At 35.8% G+C, this 13,935-nt stretch overlaps 1 protein-coding gene across 1 annotated transcript; it reads left to right on the plus strand.

The window, feature by feature from the left end:
• Positions 1-759: 759 nt before the first annotated feature.
• Positions 760-1,185, plus strand: LOC136031556 (uncharacterized). Its single transcript, XM_065711223.1, has one exon. It carries the CDS (start codon positions 760-762, stop codon positions 1,183-1,185), a length of 426 nt encoding a protein of 141 aa, XP_065567295.1.
• The last annotated feature ends 12,750 nt before the right edge of the window (positions 1,186-13,935 follow it).

Raw genomic sequence — 13,935 nt, forward strand, 5'->3', positions numbered from 1 at the left:
ATCCACTCTCTTTGGGGGAGTTTGGGGGTAGGGTTCAGTGCCTTGGCAAGTTTGGTGCTTCTGGACGTGCTAGGACGATGAAAGTTGGTAGGCGTGTCATGGAGCTGCACAAATTGACTTGATAAAGTTGTTTTCCCCGATTCGACCATCTGGGGGGGGGGGCTGAAGGAAGAGGAAATATTAGACAAATTGAGCTATTTTTAACTTACAAGTGGGTGATTTGATATTAATGAATCTTGATATTTAGAAGGACCTGGTGACTCAGAGCTCTTATTTTAAATTCTGGCCGGGGTTAAGCCTCTGATCTGAGCTCTTGGCTCTTCCGACCTCGTCGCAAGTGCCATATGAGCTTTTAGCTCTTGCTTAGTTTTCTTTTAGTTTTTTTTCAGTCTTTTAGTATAGAAGATAGTTTTTAATTCTTTTAAGTTTTTTTGTTTTTTTATATATATATTGACGTCATACTTAGTTGCAGACAGACGGACAGTTCATTTTTATTTATATAGATTTACATGTAATCGTAATCCATCAAAGATCCCTGAATCCACCGGATACAACGTTAATTGCTTTCTTCCGTTATGTCAAACTGATTTTTTTTGCAAAAAAAATGCTGTATTCTAAGTGCCCAACGTATTACACGTGGAATGCTAATAAAAAATAATTTGAATGGCAAAAAAGAGGTGAGTCAGTCTACGGCCAACCTATTATCTTCAAAGAAACCACGATAGGAAGAATTTAGACCATTCACTCCAATCAACATGAATGCTTCTTTTCTGCCTGCTTTTGGTTAGTGTACTCGAGCCGACGTCCTTTGAGCATTTGAGAATTGTAAACGGGACTATGCATGACATTTATTGTAGTGCATGCCAAGATCTAAATATATTGGAGAACGACCAACACTGGGATAATTGCATCAATGACGTCTACGAAACGTCAACTCCAGGTCAAATTCATGCATGGTTTGGAATCATATTAAGAACTTGCTCTCATTCATCTCCTACAGAGTTATGGGAGAAATACAAATCGCAAATGGCCGAGGATATACTCCACCGAATATGGCTAGAGAGGTCAGATATGACCTTGGACTTTACAACAGAAATTTATAACTGCACTTTAGTTATGATTGAAGATTTTAGCTTATCTGTGGCAAACAAACTTTCGCAAGCATTTGGGAATGCCTTCACCTAATCGTACTGCTGCTATTTCTACATGTGTAGAATTGGATCGTTAACAAAGTTACAACACGATTTATCTATTGTCGTATGTAAAAACAAATATTTATAAGTTAACGTCTGAACAAAAAAGCATTTATGATGAGATAATGCATTGTGTCGATAACCTAGTTGGAGAAATGAACTTTTTGGATGCACCCGGAGGTACAGGTAAAAAACGTCTAATTAGATTTCTTCTGGCATCGGTTCGATCCAAAAATGACATACCGTTGGCCCTTTTGCCATCCGGAATAGCCACAATGTTGCTGGCTGGTGGGAGAACAGCTAAATATATTTACAAAAAGCAAAAACATAACAAGAGAAAAAAATATTACAACACTCAAGGTAACAAGGGGAACCACCGAGGGGTTGTTAATTTGGAAAAATTAGAAAAATTGAGGTATTTTATTTTAAGAACGGTGGACCGTATCTTAATGAAGCTTGATATTTAGAAGGAACTCAGGTCTCAGAGCTTTTATGTCAAATCCTGACCAGATCTGTTGACACTGGAGGGAGCTGAAGGGGGAAATTGCAAATCTTAGAAAATACTTATAAATGTTGGATATACATGATTCATGTAACTGGACTGGATCCACTCTCTTTGGGGGAGTTTGGGGGTAGGGTTCAGTGCCTTGGCAAGTTTGGTGCTTCTGGACGTGCTAGGACGATGAAAGTTGGTAGGCGTGTCATGGAGCTGCACAAATTGACTTGATAAAGTCGTTTTCCCCGATTCGACCATCTGGGGGGGGGGCTGAAGGAAGAGGAAAAATTAGACAAATTGAGCTATTTTTAACTTACAAGTGGGTGATTTGATATTAATGAATCTTGATATTTAGAAGGACCTGGTGACTCAGAGCTCTTATTTTAAATTCTGGCCGGGGTTAAGCCTCTGATCTGAGCTCTTGGCTCTTCCGACCTCGTCGCAAGTGCCATATGAGCTTTTAGCTCTTGCTTAGTTTTCTTTTAGTTTTTTTTTTCAGTCTTTTAGTATAGAAGATAGTTTTTAATTCTTTTAAGTTTTTTTGTTTTTTTATATATATATTGACGTCATACTTAGTTGCAGACAGACGGACAGTTCATTTTTATTTATATAGATTTACATGTAATCGTAATCCATCAAAGATCCCTGAATCCACCGGATACAACGTTAATTGCTTTCTTCCGTTATGTCAAACTGATTTTTTTTGCAAAAAAAATGCTGTATTCTGAAGTGCCCAACGTATTACACGTGGAATGCTAATAAAAAATAATTTGAATGGCAAAAAAGAGGTGAGTCAATCTACGGCCAACCTATTATCTTCAAAGAAACCACGATAGGAAGAATTTAGACCATTCACTCCAATCAACATGAATGCTTCTTTTCTGCCTGCTTTTGGTTAATGTACTCGAGCCGACGTCCTTTGAGAATTTGAGAATTGTAAACGGGACTATGCATGACATTTATTGTAGTGCATGCCAAGATCTAAATATATTGGAGAACGACCAACACTGGGATAATTGCATCAATGACGTCTACGAAACGTCAACTCCAGGTCAAATTCATGCATGGTTTGGAATCATATTAAGAACTTGCTCTCATTCATCTCCTACAGAGTTATGAGAGAAATACAAATCGGAAATGGCCGAGGATATACTCCACCGAATATGGCTGGAGAGGTCAGATATGACCTTGGACTTTACAACAGAAATTTATAACTGCACTTTAGTTATGATTGAAGATTTTAGCTTATCTGTGGCAAACAAACTTTCGCAAGCATTTGGGAATGCCTTCACCTAATCGTACTGCTGCTATTTCTACATGTGTAGAATTGGATCGTTAACAAAGTTACAACACGATTTATCTATTGTCGTATGTAAAAACAAATATTAATAAGTTAACGTCTGAACAAAAAAGCATTTATGATGAGATAATGCATTGTGTCGATAACCTAGTAGGAGAAATGAACTTTTTGGATGCACCCAGAGGTACAGGTAAAAAAACGTCTAATTAGATTTCTTCTGGCATCGGTTCGATCCAAAAATGACATACCGTTGGCCCTTTTGCCATCCGGAATAGCCACAACGTTGCTGGCTGGTGGGAGAACAGCTAAATATATTTACAAAAAGCAAAAACATAACAAGAGAAAAAAATATTACAACACTCAAGGTAACAAGGGGAACCACCGAGGGGTTGTTAATTTGGAAAAATTAGAAAAATTGAGGTATTTTATTTTAAGAACGGTGGACCGTATCTTAATGAAGTTTGATATTTAGAAGGAACTCAGGTCTCAGAGCTTTTATGTCAAATCCTGACCAGATCTGTTGACACTGGAGGGAGCTGAAGGGGGAAACTGCAAATCTTAGAAAATACTTATAAATGTTGGATATACATGATTCATGTAACTGGACTGGATCCACTCTCTTTGGGGGAGTTTGGGGGTAGGGTTCAGTGCCTTGGCAAGTTTGGTGCTTCTGGACGTGCTAGGACGATGAAAGTTGGTAGGCGTGTCATGGAGCTGCACAAATTGACTTGATAAAGTCGTTTTCCCCGATTCGACCATCTGGGGGGGGGCTGAAGGAAGAGGAAAAATTAGACAAATTGAGCTATTTTTAACTTACAAGTGGGTGATTTGATATTAATAAATCTTGATATTTAGAAGGACCTGGTGACTCAGAGCTCTTATTTTAAATTCTGGCCGGGGTTAAGCCTCTGATCTGAGCTCTTGGCTCTTCCGACCTCGTCGCAAGTGACATATGAGCTTTTAGCTCTTGCTTAGCTTTCTTTTAGTTTTTTTTTCAGTCTTTTAGTATAGAAGATAGTTTTTAATTCTTTTAAGTTTTTTTGTTTTTTTATATATATATTGACGTCATACTTAGTTGCAGACAGACGGACAGTTCATTTTTATTTATATAGATTTACATGTAATCGTAATCCATCAAAGATCCCTGAATCCACCGGATACAACGTTAATTGCTTTCTTCCGTTATGTCAAACTGATTTTTTTTGCAAAAAAAATGCTGTATTCTGAAGTGCCCAACGTATTACACGTGGAATGCTAATAAAAAATAATTTGAATGGCAAAAAAGAGGTGAGTCAGTCTACGGCCAACCTATTATCTTCAAAGAAACCAAGATAGGAAGAATTTAGACCATTCACTCCAATCAACATGAATGCTTCTTTTCTGCCTGCTTTTGGTTAATGTACTCGAGCCGACGTCCTTTGAGCATTTGAGAATTGTAAACGGGACTATGCATGACATTTATTGTAGTGCATGCCAAGATCTAACTATATTGGAGAACGACCAACACTGGGATAATTGCATCAATGACGTCTACGAAACGTCAACTCCAGGTCAAATTCATGCATGGTTTGGAATCATATTAAGAACTTGCTCTCATTCATCTCCTATAGAGTTATGGGAGAAATACAAATCGCAAATGGCCGAGGATATACTCCACCGAAAATGGCTAGAGAGGTCAGATATGACCTTGGACTTTACAACAGAAATTTATAACTGCACTTTAGTTATGATTGAAGATTTTAGCTTATCTGTGGCAAACAAACTTTCGCAAGCATTTGGGAATGCCTTCACCTAATCGTACTGCTGCTATTTCTACGTGTGTAGAATTGGATCGTTAACAAAGTTACAACATGATTTATCTATTGTCGTATGTAAAAACAAATATTTATAAGTTAACGTCTGAACAAAAAATCATTTATGATGAGATAATGCACTGTGTCGATAACCTAGTTGGAGAAATGAACTTTTTGGATGCACCCGGAGGTACCGATAAAAAACGTCTAATTAGATTTCTTCTGGCATCGGTTCGATCCAAAAATGACATACCGTTGGCCCTTTTGCCATCCGGAATAGCCACAACGTTGCTGGCTGGTGGGAGAACAGTTCATTCCACTTTGATATTGCCTCTGATTATGCAATCTACAGAAACTTCCATGTGCAACATTTCCAAATCATCTGGGATGGGTAAATTATTGCAGCAATACAAACTTATTGTTTGGGACGAGTGCACAATGGCGCACAAAAAATAGCTCGAGGCTCTCAAGCGATCATTGCAAGATCTGCGAAGAAAATCTAAACCCTTTGGCAGCACATTAATATTACTTTCGGGAGATTTAAGGCAAACCTTACCTATTATTCCTTGATCAACACCCACGGATGAAATAAATGCTTGCCTGAAAATTCTTATTTATGGGCAAACGTGAATACATTAAGATCTATATATATAAAAATAAGTTGTATGTGTGTTATGTCTGTCAAGCGACTTCAAGTCATCATGTCGTCATGAAGTTAGTTGTCGTCATGTTTTTTATGACGATGACGTCATTAAAGGTATTTAAGAAAATCCTTCAATGACAAATTTTTAATTGTAAGAAGATCTTGGACGGAAAAATGTTTAATTGTAAAATGACTGAAGAACCTACAATGGCAACAGCAGAGGAAGCTGCTCAAAAAGTCAATGCCAAAACACTTGCTGCTGATAGAGAGTGTAAGAAAAGAAAGTGTGCCGAGGAATCACAAGAAGAAAGTGTGCCGAGGAATCACAAGAACAGCAAGAAACCAGACTTGCAGCTGATAGAGAAAAAAAGAACAGAAAGCGTGCCGAGGAGTCACAAGAACAGGCTTTTAAACGTAAGCAACGTAAAAACAGGCTTTTGGTTTCAAGAGATAATGTCAGAATAAGAATGTGCAATTTCCATTAACGAAGGCGTGTCGAGGAACTACCAGAGCAACGCGAAACCAGAATTGCTGCTAAAAGAGGAAGTGAAAAAAGAAGGCGTGCCGAGGAATCACAAGAGCAACGTGAAAACACGCTTGCGGCTTCAAGAGATAATGCCAAAAGAAAGCGTGCCAAGGAATCACAAAAGCAACGTGAAATTTATCGCATGGCATTCAAGTACAGCCCAGTCCATGAGTATAGTAGATGTGTTCAAATCGGGACTATGTCTAACATTTTTCCCTACTGCAAGTCCTTGAAACTTAATGGTGAAACAATGGGAATGTGTTGCGCCTCAGGAAAAGTTAAACTTCCTTAACTGGCTGCACCCCCAGAGCCATTGAAGACTTTGCTGGAATTTCTTGTCCAACTCAGACTCTGCTCGCTTAAAGGCGGAAGATCAAGGAAGATGCTGGAAGATATAAGTAACCAGTATGTAAAATTACTGATTAAACTGCAAGAAAATAAATACCTAGTGATTTGATGATGATGGTGAATGGAAGTGAATGTCTGTGTCATTGTTTAGGTCTTCTGTCTATTTCTGTGCTTAAGTGTGTTTTTCTGTCTATGTGTATGTGCATTTGTATGTCCATGTCTATTTCAGTGTCCTTGTTCATGTCATTGTCTATTTTTATGTCCTTGTCTGTGTCTGTGTTTTTGTCTATATCTAAGTCTATATCTAAGTCAATATCGATGTTTATGTCTATGTTTGTGTCTATTACCATGTGTATGTCTCTGTTATGTCTATGTCTATGTATATGTCCATATCTATGTCTGTCTATATGTATATATATATATATATATATATATATATATATATATATATATATATATATATATATATATATATATATATATATATATATATATATATATATATATATATATATATATATATATATATATATATATATATATATATATATATATATATATATATATATATATATATATATATATATATCTATCTGTTGGGGTGGCGCTTCGTGCACACCCAACACCTAGATGGTGGGGACGCTTCGCCCCCCAAGTCCCCCTGCGCGCGTAAGTCGTTACACACCATATTAGTTACGCGCTATTGTAGTTGTGTCCCTGTGTCCCACCTGTGAATATATGTCCTGGTCGTCATTTATATTCCATTTGTCCCGGTCATCATTTGTGTCCCGGTATCCCAGTCTGTAATCTCTCTTTGAGTGCCTCGGTCGTCATTTATGTTCCCTCTTTCCCGGTGTCCCGGTCGTCATTTGTGTCCCGGTGTCCCGGTCTGTAGTTTCATCTTATAATGACGTCATATACAAAGCCTTATATACTTATAATAACGTCAAATACAAACCCAAAAACAAACAAACATGCATATATATAACTTATTTTTATATATATATAGATACAGTTTCTTCTTTAGTTTTATTTTTCTTTTTTAGTTTTTTCTTTTTTTAGTTTCTTCTTTTTATTGATTTGTTTTCTTCAATTTGTCAAATTGAACAAATTCAATTGTTCATTCTAACATTGACACTTGGAAAAATCTTTACGTGCCAAGCTTGCTAAAGCTCCAACAATTTATATTAAACCTCAAAAATTGGGGTTTCTGTTTTATGGTTTTCAAATTACTTTAATCCATTATCAAAATATATTGAAATATTTGTGCAATTCCCAGTTTTTTTTTAGTTTTTTCTTTTTTTTTAGTTTTTTAGCTTTTTTTCTTTTTTTTCTTTTTAGTTTTTCTTTTTTCCTTTTTTTTAATTTTTTTTAATTTTTTATCTTTTTTTTAGTTTTTTACCATTTTTCCTTTTTCGAATTACTTTAATCTATTGTCAAAATGTTTCAAAACATTTATGTAATTTCCAGTTTTTACATTCTAGTTTGTTTTCTTTTATATATATAGAAGATATAATCTGGCGTAACAGACAAAGTGTAACAGAAAACACACAGACAACTTATTTTTATATATATATATATATAGATATAATCTGGCGTAAAAGACTTAGTGTAACAGACATAACACACAGACAACTTATTTTTATATATATAGATACAACTTATTTTTATATATATAGATACACTTTCTTCTTTAGTTTTTTTCTTTTTTGTTTTTTCTTTTTTTATTTTCTTCTTTTTATTGATTTGTTTTCTTCAATTTGTCAATGTTCATTCTAATATTGACACTTGGAAAAATCTTTACGTGCCAAGCATGCTAAAGCTCCAACAATTTATATTAAATCAAAAAATTTGGGGTATCTGTTTTAAGGTTTTCGAATTACTATAATCTATTGTCAAAATATATTGAAATATTTGTGCAGTTCCCAGTTTTTTTTAGTTTTTTCTTTTTTTTTAGTTTTTTAGCTTTTTTTAGTTTTTTTTTCTTTTTAGTTTTTTATCTTTTTTTTTACGTTTTTTCTATTTAGTTGTTTTCTGTTTTCAATTTTTTTAATTTTTTTTTAGTTTTTCTTTTTATTTTTTTTTAGTTTTTACCATTTTTCTTTTTTCGAATTACTTTAATTTATTGTCAAAATATCTATGCAATTTCCAGTTTTTACATTCTAGTTTGTTTTCTTTAATGTATAGAGAAGATATAATCTGGCGTAACAGACATAGTGTAACAGACATAACCCCTAGACAACTTATTTTTATATAAATATAAGACTAGCTGTTGGGGTGACGCTTCGTGCCACCCCAACACCTAGTTGTTGGGGCGCTTTGCGCCACCCAAGCCCCCCCCCCCCGCACGCGTAAGTCGTTACGTGCCATATTGGTTACGCGCCATTGTAGTTGTGTCCCTGTGTCCCACCTGTGAATAGATATATATATATATATATATATATATATATATATATATATATATATATATATATATATATATATATATATATATATATATATATATATATATATATATATATATATATATATATATATATATATATATATGCATATAAATAGATTGTAAGGTTTACTGACTCTTGAACATGCAAAATATAATTGTCAATGGGAAAAACAATCCGTATTCAGATCTATACCTCATTATTCTAATAATGTGTCCCTGTGTCCCGGTCGTCATTTGTGTCCCGGTGTCTCAGTTTGTAATTTCTCTTTGAGTGTCCCGGTCGTCATTTATATTCCCTGTGTCCCGGTGTCCTGGTAGTCATTTGTGTCCCGGTGTCCCGGTCTGTAATTTCTATTCGAACAATCCCTGTGTCCCGGTCGTCATTTATATATCCCGCCTGTGCCCTTGGCGTCCCCTTTGTAGTTTTGTTCATGTGTCCCGGTCGTCATTTATATTCCCTGTGTTCCGGTTGTGATTTGTGTCCGGGTTTCCCAGTCTGTAATTTCTCTTTGAGGTTCCCGGTCGCCATTTATATTCCCTGTGTCCCGGTCGTCATTTGTGTCCCGGTGTCCCCGTATGTAATTTCATCAGTTGACAAACATAACTTCAGTCGACAAACAACTTCATGACGCATACAGCTCAATCCTTATCTTGACGTCAGTCGACGCACAAACATGACGTCACTCGACGCACACACACACAGATAACTTATTTTTACGTATATAGATGTATCTGGTCTATGTTAATCTCAATGTCTGTTTCAATGTCTATGTCTATGTCTCTGTCTATGTCCATGTGTGTTTCTATGTGTATGTCTATTTCTATGTCTTGTTAGGTTATGTCTATGTCTGTGTTTGTGTTTATACCTATGTGTAAGTCTCTGTTTATGTCTTCTATGCACATGTCTATATCTATGTCTATTGCTATGTCTATATCTATGTCTATATCTGGTCCATTTTTATGTCAATGTGTGTCTATGTATGTCTTTTTTAATGTATATGTCTATGTGTATATCTATGTCAATGTCTATGTTTTGATAATCAATCAAATTGATACTAAAACTTAGAGATACTAAGTGTTCATCATCAGCAGTAAAACTGTTTACAGTTTTACAGAACTGTCTACAGAACACATATACAGTGTTCATCATCAGCGGTAAAACTGTTTTACTGCTGATGATGAACACTGTATATGTGTTCGAAATATCCACTTAAAAATTTTATATCTGTTCACTGTCGATTAAAAGGTTTCATCCCTATTTTGAGCTATTATACTTTCTGTTTTAATCCTTGTTCAAACCAAAACAAACTGAGTAAAAAGGTGGGGGCTTTTGCTCTAATCCTTATTCTAAAACTGAAAAAACTAAACAAAACTTTTCTTGTGGTTCTAATCCTTAATTCTAAGTAGAAATTCGCTGTTCTAATCCCTGCTTATAACCTCAATACCCCAGCAAAGGTTTGTTGTTGTTGTTATTCTAATGCCTATTCTAAACCTTAATAGACAAAGGGACACTTTTACTGTTATTATTCTAACCCTTATTCTGAACCTCAACAGTCTGGGAAAGGATTGTACTGTTGGTGTTCTAATACATGCACTACCTCCCATAAGACAAAGCAAAATTCTGTTCTTATTTTAATCCTCGTTCTAAATCACATCAGACTAAGCACAACTTTTGTTGTTGTTATCTTGTAAGAAATGTATATCACAGCTAAAACCACGTCGAATCTCTATTTCATACCATGATTTGTTCTCTATTTTTTACTCTACATATTTTCTATTTTCTTTCGTTTTATGCTCAATAAAATTCACATGACCTTTTACACATTTAATTGAATAGAAGCTTAAATTTATCTAAGTAAACGATGTCATACAAATGGTCAAAAATCTTTTTGTTAAGCTAATGAACCACTCCCTATGGTTCTTCGTGTAAGATTCAAATATTACAAGAAAAGACAAAATTCTTTAATAGAATATTTTGCCGGGACAACAGTGAATATACAGGATGTCCCATTTATCTAAAACAAACAAAAAAATTCCTTAGGAAATTTAATATTTTTCATTTAATTTAAATGTTTTCTGCGTTTTCTTTCTGCAAATTAGATACCTGAACCGAATAAATTTCTGTGTATATCAGTGCTGTCACTTACTTGAAGTACTTTTACTTGAAGTACTGCTTAAGTAAAATTCTCCATTACTTGTACTTGTACTTAAGTAAAAACTCTAGGTTGTACTTATAACTTGATACTTAAGTAAGATTACCAAAAACCTATTACTTAAGATACTTTTAATGTATTTGTTTTTCAAATACTTTACCTTTGACACGAAAATTGTGTGTGTGTGCGCTTTGGCAATGAACAAGAAACCTCACCTTTAGATTTAGAGCAAACTCAGATACAGCTTTTGTGTGTGTGTGTGCTTTGGCAATGTATAAGAAACATCACCCTTTAGATTTAGAGTAAACTCAGATATAGCTCCATGCCCTATTTTTGGATGTGAAATAAGTTATTTGTTTTTGACGAAAGAAAAAATTATAGTAGGATTAACACTTGGTTTAATTTTTGCTTAAAAGTTATATAACAAAGAAAACTGAAATTATTTCACAGTTCACTGGTCGACAGTGAGCTAAAATCCCTTTTTTTGTGCTAAATGTTGCATACTGTACTCAATTTGGGCTTATATTTCTGACATTAATGTTCAAGTTTTGTCATCTCGTCAACTGAACCAGATTTCTACCGTTTCATCATCTTCAGGACCATATTATTGGTAAAACTACTGAAGCTATGAATCTTTGCCCACCTATATGTTGTCTGCAATAAACAAGTCTAGGCAATTCTAGCTGGATCCAATGCAGTGGTATTTTTGTCAAATTCGTTCCAGCAGATTCAGGTATTCAGACGATCTGACTTCAGATTTGTCACTCCATTTATAAGTTATAGGCCCTACTAAATTAAAGGAAAACTCAACTTTCTTAAGACTTGACACCCTCTCCCCCTCGCCTATTTGAGATAGGGTTTGTGATATCAGAACTTGATATGAGCCCTAATCTTAGGCATCTTTGGTCTAGTTTTCATTCGGATCCGTTACTCCATTTGCAAGTTAATTTAAATTAAACCGAAAACTTAAATTTTTCAGGAATTAAAACCCACTCCTCCTCGTTAAATTTGAGCTAGGGTCTGTATCTCAAAGCTTGATATGTGTCATGGTCTTAGGGCTCTTTGGTTCAATTTTCATTCAGATCAATCACTCCAGTCGCAAGTTACTCTGAATTAAACGAAAAACTGTTTTTAGTAGGTAAAGCCCTTTCCCCTTTTAGCTAGGGTCTTCATCTTTCAACTTGATGTGTCTCATGATCCTTGGCACCAAATCTGGCCATCAAAATTTTCATCCGAATCCAACCACCGGTTCTCCCCCTATACGTGATTACACAGACGGACAGACACACAGACAGACAGACAGACGGATTTGCAACGTCTTAGGTAGCCATGTTGGCTCATTGGATCCAAAAAAAGGAACACAATAGCATATCATCATACAGGCCTCATTACCTATTTGGATAGTGGAAAATATCCATCAAGATAGGTTTTTGAGATCCGTCTGTCTGTCCGCCCGTCTGTGCAATCGAGTATAGCGGGAGAACCTCCAGTCAGATCTGTATTAAAATTGAACTATCTGGATTAAAACTGAGCTTAATTACGGCGATGGGGCTTTAAGTGTAAAAAAATCGAGTTTTTCATTTAGTTCGCTGTAACTTGCAAATGGAGAGATGAATTTCAATGAAAATTGAATAAAGATGCTTAAGAATATGATATGCATTGAGTTCTGGGATGGAAACCCAAGCCTAATTAGGGCAAGGGGTAGGGGGCTTTAAGTGCTTAAAAAATTAAGTTTTTTGTTTGACTCAATTTAACTTGCGAATGAAGTAATGGATCTCAATGAAAGTCAAGCCAAAGATGCCAAAAGATAAGGTCACATAATGTTTGAAGACGAAGACCCTAGATTAATCAGGGGGAGTAGGCTTTAAGTGCTAAAAAAGTTGTGTTTTTCATTTAATTCAGTGTGACTTGCGAGAGATTGATGGATACAGTGAAGATTGAACCAAAGATGCCTAAGACCGTGACAGGCATCAAGTTTTCAGATAAAAACCCAAGCTCAAATAGAAGGAGGGGGAGTGGGTTTTAAGTGCTGAAAAAAGTCAAGCTTTTAGTTTAATTCAGTATAACTTGCGAATGGAGCAACGGATCAAAATGAAAGCTAGACCAAAGATGACTAGGATCAGGGCTCATATAGAGCTCTGATATCACAAGCCCTATCTAAAATAGGGCAAGGGGGAGGGGTTTCATGTATTAAGAAAGTCGATTTTTCCTTCAGTTTAGTAGGGCCTATAACTACTTCCACCCATGGCTTGCCCAAAGCCTGGAAATAATCCTTTTCCAAAATAATTCATACTGAAGCCAACCTTCCATCAAATATTCCATCACCAGAGAAAAATTACTTTGTTTGGCACTTGGTATTTACAAAGTGACATACAGAGATCGCAAATTCTGTCGGTCTGTCAGTCCCGGTCTCGCTAGTTTAGGCTCTTCCAGATAAGCTAGGACGATGAAATTTGGCAGGCGCATCAGGGACCAGACCAGATTAAATTTCAAATAGTTGTTTCCCCGATTCGACCATTTGGGGGGGGGGGGTAGGAGGACGGTTAATTTGGAAAAATTAGATCGAATCTTAATTAAATTTGATATTTAGAAGGATATCATGTCTCAAAGCTCTTATTTTAAATTCCGACCGGATCAGGTGACATTGGAGGGGGAAACCTAAAATCTTGGAAAATGCTTAGATTGGAGGGATCGGGATCAAACTTAGTGGGAAAAATAAGCACAAGTCCTAGATACGTGATTGACATAAACAGAACGAATTCACTCTCCTTTGGGGAGTTGGGGGGAGGGTTAAATCTGAAAAATTAGAAAAAATTAGGTATATCTAGTAGGACCTCGTAAATCAGATCTCATTTTTTGAATCCCGACCAGAGCCAGTGTCATTGGGGGGATTTGGGAGGGGGGAATCGGAAATCTTGAAAAACGCTTAGAGTGGAGTGATTAGGATGAAACTTGGTGGGAAGAAAAAGAACAAGTCGTAGATACGTGGTTGACATAACCGAAATGGATTTGCTCTCTTTGGGGGAGTTGGAGGGGG

The sequence above is a fragment of the Artemia franciscana genome, chromosome 9 (genome assembly GCF_032884065.1).
Source record: "Artemia franciscana chromosome 9, ASM3288406v1, whole genome shotgun sequence".
NCBI lineage: Eukaryota > Metazoa > Arthropoda > Branchiopoda > Anostraca > Artemiidae > Artemia > Artemia franciscana.